We start from the raw sequence: 20,046 nt of genomic DNA, 5'->3' as shown, positions 1-20,046 counted from the left end.
GGCTAAGCACAGGACTGTGTTACTTTTGTGAATTATCTGTATTGATTTGGTTCATTGAATTTTATTGTTGCGATGTGTTTTTACTGTTGAAGACACTGTTGTTTGATGTTTGAGCTTCACTGTGCAGAATGATGGATGTTCAGAGTTTGACACTAGAAGGCTGTTTTCATATTCATCTGCTGAAAATAGAACGTTTTCTTTGTGCTCATTGAAAATCTGTGAGATGTAGAAACTTGAAGCCACCAGTGCACATACACTGAGAAGGGATAATACTTTTTTTGTGGAAAAAAACATAAAAGACACACATTATCAAAAGAAAACCAACAAAGGATTGTTCAATGGTGGATATTGCAGGTCGAGGCTTGGCTGGTCCTGTTTTTAGCCGGTCTAGATTAAAACCTAGACCACGTAAAACCTGAGATTTACAACTCAACTCGACTGTTGACGGGAAAGTTATTATGAAGGATGAGTTACTTAACTTTCTTGCTGTAAAAATTAAGACATTAAGCCAGGATGAGATCGCCCTGTTGGCTGCTAACACTTTCGACTCTGAGTGGATTGAATCCTCAAAGAGAGTGTTGTTTGAACTTTGCCCTTCTACACAGTGGTGCGTTTCCCATAAAGCCTTAAAGTAATGAATGAGGGGAGAACATTCCCAGATTTGTCTCGCATCACTTGGATGCACTGCTGCCGGTGACATTTACCAACATGTATATCTAAACCTTCTTGGGAGAATGGACAGGCCCTGCCGTAACCCCCGCTCAGACCTCCAGAGGCACTGACTGATGCTCAATCTCTCTCTCGCTCCTGTGCCCGCCTGAACCCACCGTGTCTTCCTGGTTGGAGCTGCTGTTAATCATCTCAGTACTGTACTCCATGTCGGCCCTGAAAACCTCCTCCTCTCGGCGGTCCCAACAAGGTATATGCAGGAATCCTGAAGTTCACATTATTTATATAGTGCCAATTCATAACATAAGTTATCTCATTGTACTTTTCCTATAGAGCAGGTCTAGATCTTAGTCTTTATATTATTATTTACAGAGACCCAACAAATCCCACCAAAAAGCACCACAGAGCGCCACAGGAAGTCATTCCTGCCTGTGGCCATCAAACTATTTAACTCCTCCCTCTAAGGGTTAGTCTGTATGACCCTAGGTCACTAAACTGGACATTGATCATTACATCTCCGCCATAATTGAATAATTGTGCAATATTCTGTGTACTACTCCCGTGCAATATTAGTTTTCCCATGTTAGTTTTTCTTATTTATTGTTATTGATATTATATACCTCTATTACTCTCGACAGTACATGCACCTCTGCTTATTACTTATTACTTATTTTGTTACATTGTATTATTATACTGTACTATCATCATCAACTGGTAAACCCACTTGGTACTTGACACTTAGTTTATCTTGTACTTATACCGACCTGATACTTAATTTATTTTCTGACCTGTTTTTATAGTGTTTTATAGTGTATCATATTTTTTGCTAGTACTTTCTCCTGTGTGCACTGACGTAAAGGCAAGCTACTGTAACAAAGAGTTTCCCTACGGGGATCAATAAGGTATTTCTGATTCTGATTCTGATGAGCAAGCACAAGAAAAAAACTTCCTTTAAGAGGCAAAGAGAGAAGTTAAATTTAACACATTTTAAGACCTTTTTTAAGACCCTTTTCATACATTTTAAGATCATTGCCATCGTAGTTCACATCCCCAGCCCCTAGACTATATGTTCTAGTATCTTTGCTTGCTTGTATTTTTGGCTTTTACTAGCCTTGCTCTCCTTGTGCTCAGGATCACTGCCTTACTGTCTGTCTGCTTTGCCCAGCCACGCTGCCTGCCTACCTGCCTGTCTACCTCGCTTGGTCTCAGCCACACAGCCATATGCACTTCCAGACTTGGACCTCGGCCATTTCTCATACCCCTTGGTCTCCATCCTCTGGTTCCCTTCCCTCAACCCCATCAAGTCGCTGGCGAACTGTACAATAAACTCCTTACCTCTTAAAAACCTCTCTGAGTCTGAGTCTGCATCATATTAATACCATTTTGAAACTTTTGTATACACACACACACACACAGGCCATGAGGCTTAACAATTCAAAGTGTTGTCCTGCAGACTTGTTGACTACAGGAAAAAGTTGATTAGCTGTTGGAAACAGGCTTACATTTATACAAAGAAACAGGGATATCAGAAAGAACATCAAGTACTGAGGACAGTATGTATTATAATCGCCTATAGAGGAGAAGTATCAATTGTGTGGAACGAAGCAGAGACTTTAGCAACTTACAAACGGAGGGAGTGTAGGTTTCCTCCCCCTAGGGCACTGTCACCTCAAGATGGGTGGAATCATGTGCCAAGAGGCTGGGACCAGCCTGTGCACCAACAAGGGAAAGCCAAGTCTAAACCACGGCCCCCCCCCCTTCTTTTTACAACCAGTCAGATAACTGCACATTTATATTATAAAACCCTGTATAATGTTAAGAAGAGCACTCTTTTTTAGGATATTGACTACAGATTAACAGCTTGCTGACTGGGGTTTTCTGAATAGAAAAGATCCTTGTACAAGATATGTTTTGATGCTCCAATGTTTTAATGAATGCCAAATTAAGGAATAGCTTCTCTCCAGGAGAGAAAGGACATAAAAACCTGGATGACCTGCAATTTTCTGATGTTCAACTCTGACAAAACTGTTAAACTGTTATTAACTTCTGTTAATAACTGACGTTATTGTACTTGGCCCCAAACACCTCCGAGACACATTATCTAAAGACATAGCTGCTCTAGATGGCATTGCCCTGGCCTCCAGCACCACTGTAAGGAACCTTGGAGTTATCTTTGATCAGGATTTATCCTTTAACTCCCACATGAAACAAACTTCAAGGACTGCCTTCTTTCACCTACGTAACATTGCAAAAATCAAGCACTGTCTCAAAATGATGCCGAAAAACTAGTGCATGCATTTGTTATTTCTAGGTTGGACTATTGCAATTCCTTATCAGGCTGCCCGAATAAGTACCTTAAGACTCTCCAGTTGATCCAGAATGCTGCGGCACGTGTGCGACTCCCTGTAAAATCCAGAATAGAATTTAATTTAATTTAATTAGAATTCATATGCATTTTTATCCCATTATTGCATGTTACTAACTCGACATCTCTCTCCCGTAGTTTTGTGTTTTCTCATTTCTCTCCTCTCTCCCTCTGTCGCTTTCAGCAGGTATTTCTACCTCTGGAGCTGCAGAGACTGGATCTGTGGTTGTGGGCCACCTGCTGCCCCTGTGTTCCTGCTCGACAACTGCTACTACAGTTGTTGTTATTGGCGTTGTTACTATTATTGTCATTATTATTCCTATGACTGTCATTCCTATTATTATTAATTCATTAATATTAATTTTACCACTACCATAACATTATTACTATTTTAAAATTCTAGATGGTATTTGCATTGTGCTTCCCTATCCCCCCTCTCTCAAAACCCCTCTCTCTCTCAAAACCTAACACGGCAGCGGCAGATGGCCGCCCACCATTGAGGTTGTGTCCAAGGTTTCTGCCTTGTTGGGTCTCTGTAAATAATATTATAAAGAGTACAGTCTATACCTGCTCTATAGGAAAAGTGCAATGAGATAACTTCTGTTATGAATTGGCGCTATATAAATAAAACTGAACTGAATTGAATATTGTCCACTACACAGCAGGTTACAGCTTTGAAAATTAAATGTCAAGCAGCCTTTTCATTTTCATGTAGACATAGAACGCCCTTACAGGTATGTGAAAATGAACATTGGATTATTGCATTTTGCTTTTAATTTTTACACAATAACACATACATATGTGGAAAATTATATGGCTATTGTGGAATTATATTTTGAAGTTTACATTATCATTTGAATATAGTCCTGTATATGCTTCCATACTTAACTGTAAAACATCTTTACCATGCGCTGTAGATGGAACAGCAGCTCCTTACTATATGTTATGTGTATGGTGTGGAACATGATATCAAATACAATGTCAGTAAGAGTGCTGTCTTGATCTTTTGAACCAAAGAGGATATATGTCTAAAAGTCCTGACTGTGTCTGTAATAAGGTAAAATTTCCTGAACATTTTATCACAGAACTAATGACAGATGATCATGATATTTATAGACAATGCCGCAAGATGTATGAACAAGCAAACTTTCTCTCACGCAATTTAGTATGTGTACAGATGTACATGCTCTGTTCAGAGCATATTGTACACCACTGTATACTGCACACTTGTGGTCAAACTACAAAAAAGCAAACCTACAGAGACTTCAAGTAACTTATAATGATGCCATGGGAATATTACTTAAGAGACCTTGATGCTGTAATGCAGGTGAACAATTTGTGTCTGCTGAGTCAATAATTTTCAAACTGTACTAAGAAATCTCATGTATACATTTATTTGCCAGCTTAATGACTGTTTGATAAAACCAAGATGATTTCATTTTCAAAGTTCAGTACTACATGCTACCAATCCCAGCTGTGGAGACATTGGTACAGCTGTCTCTTTGTAAAACATTCATGTATTTATATTCTTTTTAAATCATGATCTTTTATTGTGCTGTTGTATGTAATTTATTATATGCAATGTTTTTGTCTTTTATCTGGACCTGAGTCTGAAATAAAGTTTGAATTTAATTATTGTTCCAAGCAGACTATTTGTATATTTGTTTTAATACATATCTGGAGTGGATCTTTAAGAGATCAGATTATGTGTACAATTTGAAGGGCTTATAAGTAAGAATTTGGGTATTTGTTTTGATTTTCTGTTTTCTAATATTGATATAGATCAACAGCCCCCTGCTTAGGCCCTTCAGAAAGAACCTAAACTCAATCCAACCACACCCTGTATGTTTTGCGGTGGTGCTATTTTAGGCGACGTTGTTCTCCAGCCACCCACGGATCTCTTCCTCGTTCCTCCTGATCCATTCGATGTTGTTCCTCACTGTCTCCAGCGCCTGCTGTCGGGGTATCTCCCCAGCACCAGAATTTGGTGTTAGACTGAAGAAATGCTTCATCTACGAGATCAGCATGGAGAGATATGTTACAAGAAGCAAAAAATCAAACATTGTATCCCCTTTTCAGCTGTAAGTAAATAATATTCCATCCAAAACCGTATGAGGCTTTAATTCATAACTCCCATGGTGACAGGTTTTCACAATGGGAAAAGTATTAATATGGCCATAGAAACTTCTCAATCCACCTAGTATGTTCCAAAAATCATCTTCTCCAAAATATGAAAACAAACCATCTTTGTTTGGAACATACTGAGCATTTAGCTGGACAGAACTGGGTTAGGTTTTGAGAAGCTTCTATGGATCCTTTGATTCATTTTCTCTGCAGTGAAATCTTGTCACAATTGTAATCCACTGTAGCAGACATGATACAAGCTGACCATAGCTATTGGTCAACTTTCAGGTCTATTGGCAGTGTTTATTACTCAAAAGAAAGACTTAGAAAGAAATAGAGGAAAACTAAACATGTTAAAACTGTTTAGCTAAAAAGATACCAAGGCAACCAAAGTAGGAGTAAGTGCAAACCTTCCATAGCTGGTGCTCTGTGTTGTAGGTGGTGGTGATTCGATTCAGTAGGCGACCAAGGTTCCTGTCATTGATGGTGTACCTGTTAAGAAAGAAAATCTGGGATATTTGACTGTAGGTGAAAAAATTAAAAGGTTTTTTGAAGTTCAGTGAATTGTGTCAGAAAATACAATAGTTAATACAATGTCTTTGTGTAAAGCAACGACTTTATATATCTGCTCTGCCTTTTGTCCTTTCTTATCAACGCACCAGGTACTATCCATAACTTTTATCGATGGAAAACCAAAAAAGAACTGTTCCAAGTGAGTCGAGTTGAGTCGAGCTGAGTCGTACCATGCAGTGGAAATGAGGCACAAGATGTAGAGTAGTCTGCAAAACTTTGGGTCTGAACAAGCTTTTAACTGTGTATACTGTGTGATGGTGAGTTATATTGTGTCATAGCTTGTAAGTAGGAATAGAACATCAAGTCGGTAATGGACCAATCTAAAGCCCCATTGAGATTGTATTTATTTCTCTAGGGGAGGTGGGGTGAACATTAATTGCGCTGGTCAGTGATTTTAATCCTTTCTGGAGGACATATGTGTCCATATATATTTTTTCAACCCCACCCCAGTAATAATTACAGGTGCATTTACCTACTGTTCTTCTGCAATTTAAATCCTGTTCGGAATGACGTCCTTGTATTTTAAAGTGGATCTCTGAGATTTTTCCACAGGAAGAGCTGATTCTCCTTCTACTCCATTGATTTTTTTTTTTATCAGCTCAGTGTGAAATGTGACTTTTGTGTGAAAATGGAGAAAGTCAAAAATGTTTTTGCTAATCTAGATAGAATAGATGGAAATATGCTAACACCAACATATAGGACTAGAAAAAATTAAAGCCATCCAGAGAGCAAGACCCTGTAAAAGCTCATCAAATGTGCTGTTGTAATGTCAGCTACAGATAGGTACTGCTATAATGTTTTGAGCCCTTTTGATTTTTGGCCTATATTTGTTTACATTTGGGCAAACTGGCATCATTAAAAGTAGCCTACTGCATTACTTTGATACTGAAGAAAACTTAAAAACCTGATGATTCTCAGGCAAGTTCTGGAGCGTCTTTGGAGATAGTGATATCCTTGGGAAGTATGAGTCAAATTGATTGATATCAATATGTGTTTCATGGATGGAGTTATGACTCCAAGAAGGAGTACGATTTTTGACTGAAATTCACCTCACGCATAAATGGGCTGCCTCCCGGCGATCCACTGTGGAGGCTTTTGGCTTTCTCATAAGCTTTGTCCTGTGTAATGTCTATGTCTATTACAGACCATATCCTGTAATTTCCTGATGGTTAAAATGCCGTCCAGAACGATTAGTTAAATTACAGAGGAGCCCAGTGAATATTTTATTCCCCACCTCCTCCTGTAATGTTAATCCCGTCCAAAAAATGGGGCTTAAGATGTAACTTTGCATAAGAATCACCTGCTGTGATGTTGTGATCTATATCTTCAAATAAACCCTCATTCAAAGTTTCCCTGTCTCCTTTACTTCTGAGTACAGTGGGTTTTCACAAGAAACTTGGATTTAATTCTATGGAACACAAGTCAAAGCTAAGATACTTTAAGATTCAGTTTATTTTGGGGTATGCTTGAGCTTCAGCTGTGATTGTTGCCATCTCTGTTTGTCAGTTCATAGACCTTGTTGCACTGACCTGTTGACCAGGTAGTCCCAGTTGAGTGTGGTCCAGTCCCAGGCCATGCTCTGTCCCAGTGGGTTATAGGACACATATCGCACCACAGTGAACAGATCCTGACTCCTCACCACACTCTCATCTTTAGTAGCCTCCAGGAGCCTGTTGGACAGAACAAAAGTTACTCTCTCTATATATTTACTCTTCATAATGATTTTAAAGCTGCACAAAATAGATTTATGTAAAATCCAGTCATATTATCAGACTAAAACAAAAAGTGCTACAATACAGAAGAGTGTCTTTCACCCACCCACTGAAACGTAAACTCAACCTGTTCAAGTGAAATTCTATATATCTCTAATAAAATATTCAAATCTAAAAGTTCCCTACATAAATGAGATACGGTTGAAATATCACACATGTGTGAAGAATGAACCTCCAAGGATATCAGTTTCATCTCTATTACACTGAATTGATTTTCTCATCTAACTGTGGGTACAATGGCAAACAACTGTGTTTTCCAAAATATCAGACCCTCCCAATAAAAGCGAAGTCCACAACTGCATGCTAAGCAGCAGGTTTGGAACAGTACATGCAGAGAAAGCAGGACTCCCTGAAGCTGAATCTTTTCACCACCACAGCGCCCAGTCCAAAGCATGCTTTAAAGGAAAACCATGGTTTTACTTTCATAGTTCTGGCCATCAGTTCTTAGTCTTGGTCTCAAGACCACTATTTGAAGGTCTCGGTCTCAGACAATAAGGACTCTGGATTTTATTTCAAGACCAGTCAAGACCACAACTCCGGGGATATCACTAAATTGCCTGTGCATTGTCTGATTAATTTGTTAACATCATTACTGTGATTGGATGTAAAACGTCCTGCTTCAAATGCAACCTATAACTTGACTTGAAATTTTTGTTAGTGTTAACTGCTGTCACCCCTCCTCGCCCCCCTTCACACACACTCCAAGAAAGCTACCTAAACCACAAGGAGTTCATCTGCAAGACAACATCCAAAACAAAACACACAGCAGTATGCAAATTCTGCAATGCAACGCTTACTGAGCTGGGACTACGTCAAACTTATCTGCACTTAGAAAGGAAGCATATAGAAAGGTAAGTACAGTAAGCTAAGTGTAAGTGACACTAGCAAAGCTAGTTAGCTAACAATTGGACATCTGCCTCTGTACCATGGACATATTATTAGAACTGGATACCAGACACAAAGATGGCGCCTATTCAGTCCAATGAGAATTGCTTGCCTAGCACATATGGCAAAAAAGTTTCTAGCTTCCGGGTTTACTACTACTATAAACAAAATCAAAACCCCTTGCAGTCAACCAAGATTAGAGTCTGCTGTCATTACGATGTCTCCTTCCACGGGGTTCCATTTTTGTCTTTGTTGCATCAATGGTAAGTACTCCCTTACCCATTGTGTCCAGAACAAATCCGAGATATACTGTATTTGTCTCCATCTGCATCTTGTATATAGATCTTCCAGTTTGAATAGGCCTGGTGGCAAATTGGGTTGAATCTTGAGTTGTAGAAGACAGTTAGGTTTAAGTGGCTCCAGATCATTAAGATTGTCTGAAACTCTAGTTAATGGACAACTTTTGAGTGTAGTCTCTACCTCATATAAGATTGTGTGAAGTCCCTCGTCATCAAGAGTTTGTAGTCTGCAAACTGATGACAATGTTTTCTTTACAAGGCGATACAGCCTTTCCCAAACACCACCATGGTGTGCACTTGAGGGTGGGTTATAAATCCGTAAAACACCCTTTTGCTGTAGTGTTTTTTCAGTGTTATTCCTTCATGGCATCCTTCAATTCCTTTTCTGTTGCAATAAAGTTGGTTCCATTGTCTAACCAGATTTCTTTGACTTGTCTTAAGCCCATCATCAGATACTCAGGAGGGCAGGGCTCAGGGCCCTGAGGGCAGGGCTTAAGTAACACAGAGTAGCTTAAATTTCTGAGTTCCCGGCCCATTTTTCACAATTGAGAATGACTTCCGGATTGGAGCCGAAACGGCTTGATTCTGAAAACAGTGTCCAGATGACTACGACTGAAACCTTTTCTAAGTTTGGGTTTCATTCTTGATGTATTTAAGTACAGACGTGCTATCTGTCCAGAACACTGGCTTGTCAAGTGAAATCTGTAGCTCTGTTGACAGCATTCTATCCATGAGAACTGCCAGCACTGCAGCGATGAGTTCCATCCTTGGTATTGTCATTTGTTTGAGAGGTGCAACTCTCGCCTTCCCCATTATGAATGCTACATGCACATCATTCTTCTTCATTGATCAGTTTGAGGTAAGCGACAACTCCATATCCCTTCTCGCTTGCGTCCCCAAAAAAATATACAGTTGTGCAGACTTGATGGGACCAAAGTTTGAATGCATTGCTCAATTCTGATGTTCTCTTGTGTAGCTAAATGATGATGTGGCTCCAAACAAATGAACAGCCAATTGTAATTAGCAATGGGTTTTCTAACATCTCCTCCTGGCGACCATAAGAATCGCAAGAAGTCTTTGTGTGTAGGTGCAACCTTGACATGGTGGAACATGCTTTCAACATCTGCCATCACTGCAACTGGTTCCTTCCTAAATCGAAGAAAGACTCCTAACACGGTGTTCACGAAATTGGGTTCTTGAATAAGTTGGCTGTTAAGCGAGACTCCTTGGAAAGATGGAAAGCAGTCAAATATGACTCTTAAGCTGTATTTTCTTGGGTGATATATTCCTCATATTTCCTCTCCGGGAAATCATGGTTGAACTGCTGGGTTCAAACTTCATCGAGCTTGACAACAGAAATGCGTTTGGCAGTCACACTTGAGTTACTTTGCATTCCACAATTGTTCTCATTTATCAATCCATTGATAACCCATCCTAAGACAGGTTTGACTGCATAAGGGCCATCATCCTTACTATTAATAATCTTCCAAGGTCCATCAGGTTGGACACATCAGTTCCAATCAGCAATCCGATTTCCGCATCAATCTGAGGCAGTCTGACCTCATTCAGGCAACTCCATTTTTCAAGTGCAGATTGTGTGGGTATGTGTTCTTTTGTGACGGTAATTTGGTTTTGAGTGTACATTTCTGGCAGTGCATAAAAGTCCATTCCATTAATGCTGCTGATTTCCATACTTCATCAGAATAGTAGTGTTGACTGGTGTTACCTGGCCCATTGTCCTTAGTTGGATTCTTCTCTTGCTACCTTTAGCATTTAATTACAAGGATTCTGCAAGGATTCTGTACAGAAACATGCAGTACTGCCTTGGTTGAGGAATGCTTAGGTTTTTTTATTGGAAAATGACAGCTTGACTTGAACTTGGATAATGGAGAGGGTTGTGCTTTCATTACCGGCCCCAGTAAGACTGTTGGCTTCAAGAGAAACCAACGTACTGCTCACAGATGTCTTTTGTGTATTGTCGACGTTTTGGAGCACATTTCACATGTTAGTCTCTTCTGACAGTCCGTACTAAGATGCCCTTTGGTCAGACAACTGAAACAAATGCCTTATGACATTAAATGTTCTCTTTATGAAGCCTTTTGTTGATTTGACAGGATTCTGTTGTATGGTCTTTTGTGCAGAATAGACAAGGCTTGTGCACAGTAGATCACTTTTGTGTTGGTATTGGAGCACTGGAAGTATCTTCTTTCTTGACTCCAGGCTCTGCTACAGTGACAAAGCTGCTGCTGCCTTTGTAGCCATGGCTGGACTTGCTGGTACTGATCTTCTTTGTTTTGAAATCTCACTTAGATTCAGTCTCTTTGATATTTCCAAAGAGTGGGTCTGATGTGATTTTTGCGAGTCTTTCAATAAATTTACCAAGACAAACAAATCTGGCTCTTGTTTTGTTCTGCTCGTAATGATCATATCAGCTGTCCTCCATCTTTCTCTAAGCTTAAAGGGAAGCTTTAACACCACCTTTTCATATTTGAAGGATTATTCATCTCTTCTACAAATTCCACATCCTGCATGGTGTTACAACAGCCCTTGAGAAACAGTGCGTAGTCACTCAATCCTCTCCTGTCTTCCGTTTTTATAGTATTACAGTTGAGAGCCTTTTCTAAGCAATCATCTGCTATTAGCAAGTAATTTCCAAAGTTCTCTTGGAGCAGTCTTTTCGTTTCCAGGTAGCCTCTTTTAGGATCCATATACTGACAACTTCAAACAAGCTCTCTGGGACGTCCTTCAGTAAATTGCTCAAGAAAAAACAAGCAGTCACGAAAATGATCAGTTTTGCCTTTGATAACTTGTTCAGATGTACGAGTGAGGTACTGCACTGGATCTCCTTTGAACACTGGGATTTCTCTTTTTGGAAGCAGAGTGTGTCCCTTAATCAACAGTTCCATAATCTCATTTTGCCTTTTCATAATTTGAAACACCTCACCCCTTTTCATATCATTATTTTTTGTTGTATTTGAGCAACCATCATATCTAAATTCCATCTAAATTCATTGAGTTGTGCGATCTGTGTTGTCTTTGGCTTGAAGGCCTCCTCTGATGCTTCATTTATGAAAATATTCTTTGTGTTTCCAGTTCATCATCATGGCATCATGATCCAATTTCCTCAATGAATGTCGAGATTGGCAGGGTCCTTGCGAAGATGTTGCTTCATGATTAGTATCCTCACCACTACCATCATCATTGTCATCATCACTGTTGAAGAAAAGATGTACTGAAGAGATGGTTCTCGATATAAGAATAACCCCAATAGCTTCAGTTTTCCTTACATGAATATATGGATTTATTACACAGATCTGTTGACAGAGAAGCATTGCGGCAGCATGTACACATGGACACAGCCCACACAATACTTAGCTTGTATGTCAAAATGACCACATCTTATACCCAAAAAGAGGGTGGAACAACAGATATCAAATCAGAAGCACAAAAATAAGAAGAAATAGCACAAAGACTGCATTATTGCACAACTCTGTATCAGTGCCTCAAGCCTCTCTCAAGGGCAGTAGCTGTAAGACAGCTGGCACCTCCTAACCTAAAACAACATCACACAGTCCTGAGGCCTCCTTTGTAAAACCATCTGTTAGTCTAAGTTTCATAAATTCTACTACACCCATAAAACCCTTTGGTCACTTCTAAATTTCTCCAACAATCACCTTCAACTTCTTCCTCTGGGTTGGACCATTCTTTCATTGCCTTTTTTTTTTACAGCAAAGTCTCTTTCCTTCAATTTTTCAAACTTCTGTATTTTTGCAGTAGTTGCAGCAATATCAGTTTCAAGGGCTCTTTTTCGGCTTGTAGATTTGCCTCTTCTCATTCCAAAGCATGTTTTTTTCTAAAGGAGCAGCTGGTGTAAGAAATGCTGCCCTCTTAGCTTCAGTCTTTCTGCGGGCAGAGGAAGCTGTTGAGGACTTGCTGCTGGATGAGTACCGACTACTTTTTCTGGATCTACTAATCATTCCAACAGAAATATCCAATAGTTTCAGTGGAAGGTTCTGGCATGTCTTGAATGCAAGCTGAAGCTTTAATAAGCCATTCTTTTACTGCATCTTAGAAGTCCTTGAAACAATGCAACTTAGGTAAATACCAGTCATTATGGTCACTCTGATTTTCCTTTGCAGACATTTCTTGTGTTGAATAATGCATGATTTCCTTGATGTTTATATAATCAATCAGGAGAGGTTGAATATAATTTCTTTTGCTGGTCAACTTTCTTCTTTCCTTGCATTTAGCAATTTAGTAAGTTGGGCCTCCACCGCCTTCTTAGTAAGCTTGACAGTCCTTTTCTCATTGCCTGCCTCTGCCTCTCTGCTCGATTTTATTTTTGGAATGATCCTTTTTCTCAGCCATTGTAGCTTAATTCCAATATTCCACTTTGCTCACATAAATAAACAATGTGACTGAATAGACGTTTATTCAAGGTTGAATAGAATGTTTTCCTGAACTCCGCATTCATGGCTACGTTTCCTCTACTTGTACAGCGAAGAGCGCAATGACAGGAATAGGCATATATAATGTTGTTTCCGACTTTAAATAGTAGTGTGATTCGTTATATTCACAATACTGCAGCAAAGCTATTGAATGTAGACAAATGCAATATCCACAATCCATATATTATACTCTATGGCGCTTAATTAGCATAATTAACATAACTCCCAGGCGCGTGCACAGAACAGCAAGCAAGCAGAAAACCACTCTCACGAGGGAGCATTTCTGCTCTGCGAGTGCACAGAACAGTATCTACGAGTGAAAAAGCATCCTTGCAAAGGGAGCATTTCTGCTCCACACGCACAAATGCAGATACTGTTCTGTGCAATCATATCACATGCACGTACCTGGTTTTTATGTGCACAGTTTTTGAGAATAATTAAACGGCATAATAATCCGTTCCACAGAATTCCACAAGTTTATCACATTATCTTCAAAACAATTCAGTGCAAGCCGTAGTAGTGATAATTAACCACAGTTAGAGAAATTATTCAACACAACTTCAGTCCTTTTTATTTCCACAAAGAGTCGTCATCCACATGTTGTTGTTGATTCTTATTTGCTTTCCACATTGACGTTAACTCTTTTCCTGACTTTTATAACTGTCCTATTGTTGAGATATTGTGGGTTCTAAGGGTGTCAGTCTGTTAAACCTCCACTCAGTCCACTCCTGCTCTCTGTGATCACCTACTGTATACTGTATTTTCTGTTTCTTTTGTCAGACAACTGAATGAGTAAGAAATAGTGATTTAATCGTGTCTAATAAATACTACCAATTAACCATGTCATTCCCAAACTGCTGCACTGCTTATGAATTCCTTATAATTGCAAAGTTGTCTGATCATCGTCAAATCAACATAAATCCAGGTTAATGACAACATCTATGCTGTGTATTCAACTGTATTGACATTTAAAATGAGAGATCACAGAGAAAGTTTGAGGCAACAGAGAGTTCTTCATTGCTGCCACACAGCCCCAGACCCTCAATGGGTTGAGTTGCGTTATTGTTTTGCAAAACCTCAGTTTTCCCCATACACACTGAAACACCAAGCCGATGTTTTAAGATTTACACACTGGAAAGCGTTTGGGAAAAGCTCAGTTTTTGGGCAAGAAAAATGCGGTTACAAATGCATTTACAAATTTAACCAGCTTAGTGTGGACATTATCTCAGTTTGACCTCCAAATAAGTTGGTGTCTGGTGTCTCTTGGTTACAACATGTCTGACAGCTTGTGTTCTTATAGCAATGTCTCTCTCTTCTAAGATCTCAGCAAGTAGTTTTCTTTTAATTTACTGACTCACCTTACAGGATGTCTGGGTGATTAAGCTTTAAAATGAAGCCAAACCCCAAAACCAAATGTGTGTAAAGCCTCACATCAAAGTGTCCATTTACTATTGTTTCATCTCTGGTATTAAGTGATGTTGCTCTTAATAGACACAGACATCACCTAACACACAAAACAGCAAACAGCTGGTTAAGTATGTCTTTACCAGGAGATGCCAGGCTTCACACAGATATGTGTTTGGGATGTGGTCACTGAGAAAAGACACACTGTCGCTACCCAGGTAAAGGTCTTACCAAATATGTGATCTCATCACAGCCAAAGTGATGTAACAAAGCTTTTGTTAGTCTATCAGGTCAACCATTCTGTAAAGATGTAAAATGTCATAGTCCAGCCACATCTCTCCCCCTATCCTTGTGTAATTTGTTGTGTTTCTCCCATCCCTGTGTTCCTTGTCAGTCCCCTGTCTGTGTGTGTGTGTATGTTTACTGGCCTGGGCGTGGCACTCTGGTCTCCCTCCTGCTGCTGATCACCAGCACACCTGATGCTCATCATCCAATCAAGCCTCACAGTATATATATATATATATATATATATATATATATATATATATATATATAGTTTGCTTGTTTTTCCTGTCTGACCTTGTCTGTCTCTGCCTCAGATCTATTTCCTGCCGGTGATCCCAGCCAGTGTGATCAACCAGAGTTTCTTCGGTCTCCAGTCAAGCTTCCTTCACCTCTCTGTCTGCCGTGCTACTCGAGCCACCTCCAGCACACTCTACCCACCGCCTTTGTCCTCTGAGTCCTGCCAGTAAGCCAACGGCCTGATTGGAAATCCTGCCGCTGGCTCCAGCGTCTTCCACCTGCCTCGCTGGCTCTGGAGCTCTCACCTACAAGTGATCCACTGTATCATTTGTAATAAAGACTGACTGAACTAACATCCAGTTCTCTCTCTCTGCGTCCTGCTTTTGGGTCCTTTAGATCGTTAACTCTAATATAAAGATGTTTTAATTACTTGTAGAGGAGTGCCATGTTCTCCACAGATGCCAGTCCATACAGCAGCTTGTCCTTCTCTTGAGCCAAAGCAGTATCTTTGTACCTCTGGAACATTATGCTCCACTTTGCTTCGGTGCTTGAGCTCTTCATGCCATATCGATAGACCAGCAGCCTCAGGTTCACTGCTACACTGCTGCAGGTCAAAAAGTCAAGATATTTTAATGTCAGGTTACCAGAGATGGAAAAATGTTGTTCTATAACAATAGTTGTGTTAAAATAGGTTGTTTGGAATTGTTTATGAAATAAAAATACACTATAATTACCCTGTAGATTTGTTACTTTAGAATTTAATTATTTTCTGGCCATAAAATTGAAAATTGACCACAAGTAATTCACTGGATAGGTGATACCTTCCATTAATCCACGAGTCAAAAATGTGAGAGGCTTCATTCAGAGCCTCCTCATTTCCCATCTGACAAGCGATGCTGAGCACAGTCTCCCTCAGTAACCTGCCAAACACATCAATGGGTCACATAACAGGATCACCAACCACCCATTTTACATTAGTTGGTAAATTAGTGCATGGGTTATCATAAAGGAAAGAGCACAAATTTTAACAGCAATACTATTCTTACTGTTATCAGGTTTACTGACTGTGCATTATAAAGGAAACCAGGGAAAGATCTGAGGTGTTTTCTGAAATATGAAAGTCCTGTTTGTGTAATAATAATAATCAACTTTTATAGCACCTTTCATATAAAACATGCAGCTCAAAGTGCTTTACATGTAAGAAGTAATAAAAACAGGAAACACATAGAAAACAGGTAAAGATAAAGTGCTTAGTGTTGCAGAGAAAGCAAGCCAGTTGAAAGATGACAGCATAAAAGGTCATTTAAACCCCCCAATTAAAATGTGTGCCTGAACACATAACTGCTCAGCCACTCATCCCTAACCCTAACGAATAGTTAAAGAGTAACTAGACCCCCAAACCACCATTTTCAGCTGAAAACCAATGTATATGGGTATTTAGTAGTGTTGCTGATGGTTCAGGTCCAAATCTTGACATTTTAGTGCAAAGTATTTGAATCAAACTGTCAAACTAGGCAGTGCTGATCAAATATGAATCAAGATCCTGTTACTGCATTGTCTATTTCCCACCTCAAATGTTTTCAGAAACACATTTTAGTGTACTATTTAGCTGTAATTTGAGAGCGTTTGTGACCAGGTTGCCATTTTTTTCCTGCTTGAAAACGGACCAAGCACCGGAGTGTACAACTACTCGCGACAGTTCATTGAAAACTAGACAGAGCCTGTCCATTGACAAAACTCCTCAAAAAGGAAGCCCCATGGCTAATGACACTCCAAGGCTGCAGTTGAAGTCCGGTATGCACAGAACCACAAACTACCATTAGTCACTGGCCATAGCCTAATAGCCATTAGGATAAACAGGTGATGTTTGGCATCATTGTAATCCCCTGGGCATTACAACACCAGATCTTTATTCATGGTAGTTATTTAGTAACAAGGTATGGTTATTAAGAAACTGTCTTGAAAGTAAGTAAGTAAAAAATCATTTGGCCTCTGACCTCTAGTGGACAGGATCCCATGTGGGGTTGCAGGGGTGGCCAAGCTACTGTAAATTTTGAAAAATTAACTAGAATATGGCTTGGGCTTATTTCTAAAAAAATTCACTGTATGTACATTGAAAATCCTAGTTTAAACACTAGATGCCAATATATTACCATTTCTGTCTGTCTTGTTTATTATATCTTAATAATAGGCTTACAGATTTACACATAGCATTGTAAGCTTAGACCATGAACAGAAACCAGTATTTGGCCATTTCTGCCTGTTCTGCCTGCTTCAAAAAAAAGGTACTGTATGCAACATTCACCGCTACTAAATGTCTCACTAGAGCACCAGCATCTCAGACCAAAACAAACGTACACTATGGCCCACCAGACTCTATTGAGAAAAACAGTAATTTTATCTCGCAGAGAAAACACAATTCATTCAAACTGGACAGAAACAAAATAAAACTAACGAAAACTGTCTTCATTAACTGTTCCAACGATCACCAACACTGGTTTGGTCGAAATAAACCCTTAATTCACCGAAATATTTGGGATCTAGCCTAAACTGGCAGCCACGAAACAGTCCGCCATTGCTGCAACGTAATACTAGTAGTAATACATAGTCTACATCCACTAAAAATGCAACGTGACAACACAAGGATCCCTATGGAGATAGATCTTTTTGTTAAACACTAAGATCCTTTTTGTTTAACTAGAAACAGCCGTTATATTGCTCCTATTCACAACCAGACGTTGTTTTACCTCGTAGATCATCGTTAAACACACTTCATTCAAACGGGACAGAAACAAAAATATAACCAAAACCATCTCTGTTAATCTTTCCACTGTTCCAACAAATACCAACTCTGGTTTGGTCGAAATAAATCCTTAATTCACTGTGTTAGATCAGAAAATAAATACCTCTCCTCAAAGCCAACTGTTTCACAAGGGGGAACTCACATGTACTAACATGCACGCATGGCCGGGGCGGCTGTATAAACAAAGCACAGAGAAGCTCTGATAACAACACAGTCAGTGTGACGTCATTATCTGCTCTGAACGCCATTACATATTTATATAGCAAATTGTTGTTTTCTGCTATATTAATGTTATATACAGAACCTTTAACTTTACTTACAGATTTACACATATCATAATATTTTCAGTGGCACTTAGGCCATGCCCTGTATTAGAGTTTAAAAAAAGAAAAGAAGAATTCATTTAAATTAAATTTAAGAGCAGCAGATACAGAAACACTTTTTGTAATATGTGGGCACACCAATAAACTACTGTAATGTCAAACGTTAAACTGTAGTTGTTGTTTAGTTAATTACCTATGGCACATGGGGTTTTCTGGTCTAGAAACACTGATTTGCTTGCAATGTAACTGCTTGAAAACTACACATTTAGTATTGTTTGGCCTGTGACTTCTTATATTTTTCTGTAAATGGTCCACAATCAAAAAAGTTTGGCCACTCCTCATCTAAGGGCTCATGAAGGAACATAAAACAACAGAGACTTCTAGAAGTTACATGGAGCCAGAGTAGTGTAGCAAAGACTGGAGTTTGTTTTTGTTAGCAGTCTAGCAGCAGAGTTCTGGATAAGTTGCAGTTCCTCAATGGACTTTTTAGGAAGACCAGTAAAAAGTGCATTGCAATAATCTAGTCTACTTGAGATGAAAGCGTGAATACATTTTTCAGCATCTTGCTGGGTCAGGAATGGCCGTACCTTGGCAATGAGATGAAAGAATGCCACCTTGGGTACTTTGTTTATATGGGACATAAAACTTAAGTCGGAGTCTAAGCCTAGACTTACTTCAGGTTTGATCCAGGGAGTCAGATTACCAAGTGTTTTAAGCAGCTCAAGCGTTTTGGATTTGGGGCCAACTAATAGAATTTCTGTGTTATCCTCATTTAGTTTAAGAAAGTTATTATTCATCCATTTATTTATTGCTGACAGGCAGGCAGTTTAAGGCATCTGCATCACTTGGCTCAACAGATATGTACAATTGTGTATCATCAGTGTAGCTATGGAAGCTAATATGTTCCCTGATGATATCACCCAGAGGAAGCATGTATTTGAGAACAACAGAGGGCAAGCCTCCCTTGTGCAACACCAAAGGTTGTCACGTTTCTTTGACACATGGTCCCCAAGACGAACATAAAAGTTTCTTCCTGTATGTTCAATTTAGAACACAGTTGGAGAGGCGGTTTAAGAGAATTTATACACTGTTCCTGCTGTACCTCTGTGTCTGTGTCCCTTCATCTTTCCATCCAAGTTGTGTTGAGATTGCTTTAACATGGTCATGAAACAGTTTCTAGAGAAAAGAAACAAAAACATGGTTCTTAATTAACACCAGGGAATTATACAGAACATTGGTGACCCACTTTGTCTGATTAAAGGAACAAGAAGTGAGGTTTCTACTGTACCATTGCATAATAATGCAAATTTATGTTTATAGTAATTGGACTTTTTATCAATATCATATCTCAACAGTTACTTTGTCAAATGATTATTTATAGCTTTAAAACAGTTTCTGGAAATAGGTCCTGTGGCATTTTTTTCGCTCAAGCTGATGCTTGTATAAAAGATTAAGCAAATGAGACCATCAATCATAAGACTAACAGCTTGTTCCAGCCTGACACTGCATGTTGAGGGGAAGACAAACACTTGAATTATAGAGCAGAGTGATTAGAGTTCAAAGAAAAAAAGAAAAAAGTACAACTTATTTAAAATCTGGAAAGGCTTATGATTTGTAAAGCCTTATCTGATGTATAGAATTATTATTATTATTATTATTATTACTGTTATTATTATTATTATAGCTGCAAGCGGCATTGACAGGGTCCAAGCATTTGCTAGCATTTGGATGCTTGTTTCTTAATTAACAAGACTCTTGATTTTCTTTAAAATAATTCATCGTGGTCATAACTATATGCTGATGCTCTGTTGAGGTATACAGAAACACTTGATGTAGCTTATGACCTTCAGTGAAGACAT

The 20,046-nt window shown here is 39.1% G+C and overlaps 1 protein-coding gene across 2 annotated transcripts in view; it reads right to left on the bottom strand.

The window, feature by feature from the left end:
• Window positions 1-4,405: 4,405 nt before the first annotated feature.
• The window catches only part of LOC122861551 (glutamyl aminopeptidase), a 65,856-nt gene continuing 50,215 nt past the window's right edge, over window positions 4,406-20,046 (bottom strand). For both annotated transcript variants that reach the window (XM_044166125.1, XM_044166124.1), the window contains 6 exons: window positions 19,290-19,363; window positions 15,883-15,981; window positions 15,492-15,665; window positions 7,261-7,401; window positions 5,569-5,650; window positions 4,406-5,046 (listed from right to left, as the gene is read on the bottom strand). In XM_044166125.1, the coding sequence (XP_044022060.1) occupies window positions 4,900-5,046; window positions 5,569-5,650; window positions 7,261-7,401; window positions 15,492-15,665; window positions 15,883-15,981; window positions 19,290-19,363 (717 nt within the window). In that variant the 3' untranslated portion in view covers window positions 4,406-4,899. The remainder of the gene's footprint in view (window positions 5,047-5,568; window positions 5,651-7,260; window positions 7,402-15,491; window positions 15,666-15,882; window positions 15,982-19,289; window positions 19,364-20,046) is intronic.

This window comes from Siniperca chuatsi, linkage group LG15 (assembly GCF_020085105.1).
Source record: "Siniperca chuatsi isolate FFG_IHB_CAS linkage group LG15, ASM2008510v1, whole genome shotgun sequence".
NCBI classification, from domain to species: domain Eukaryota; kingdom Metazoa; phylum Chordata; class Actinopteri; order Centrarchiformes; family Sinipercidae; genus Siniperca; species Siniperca chuatsi.
The sequence above is the reverse complement of the archived record's forward strand: the minus strand, read 5'-3'. Positions and strand labels throughout refer to the sequence as shown.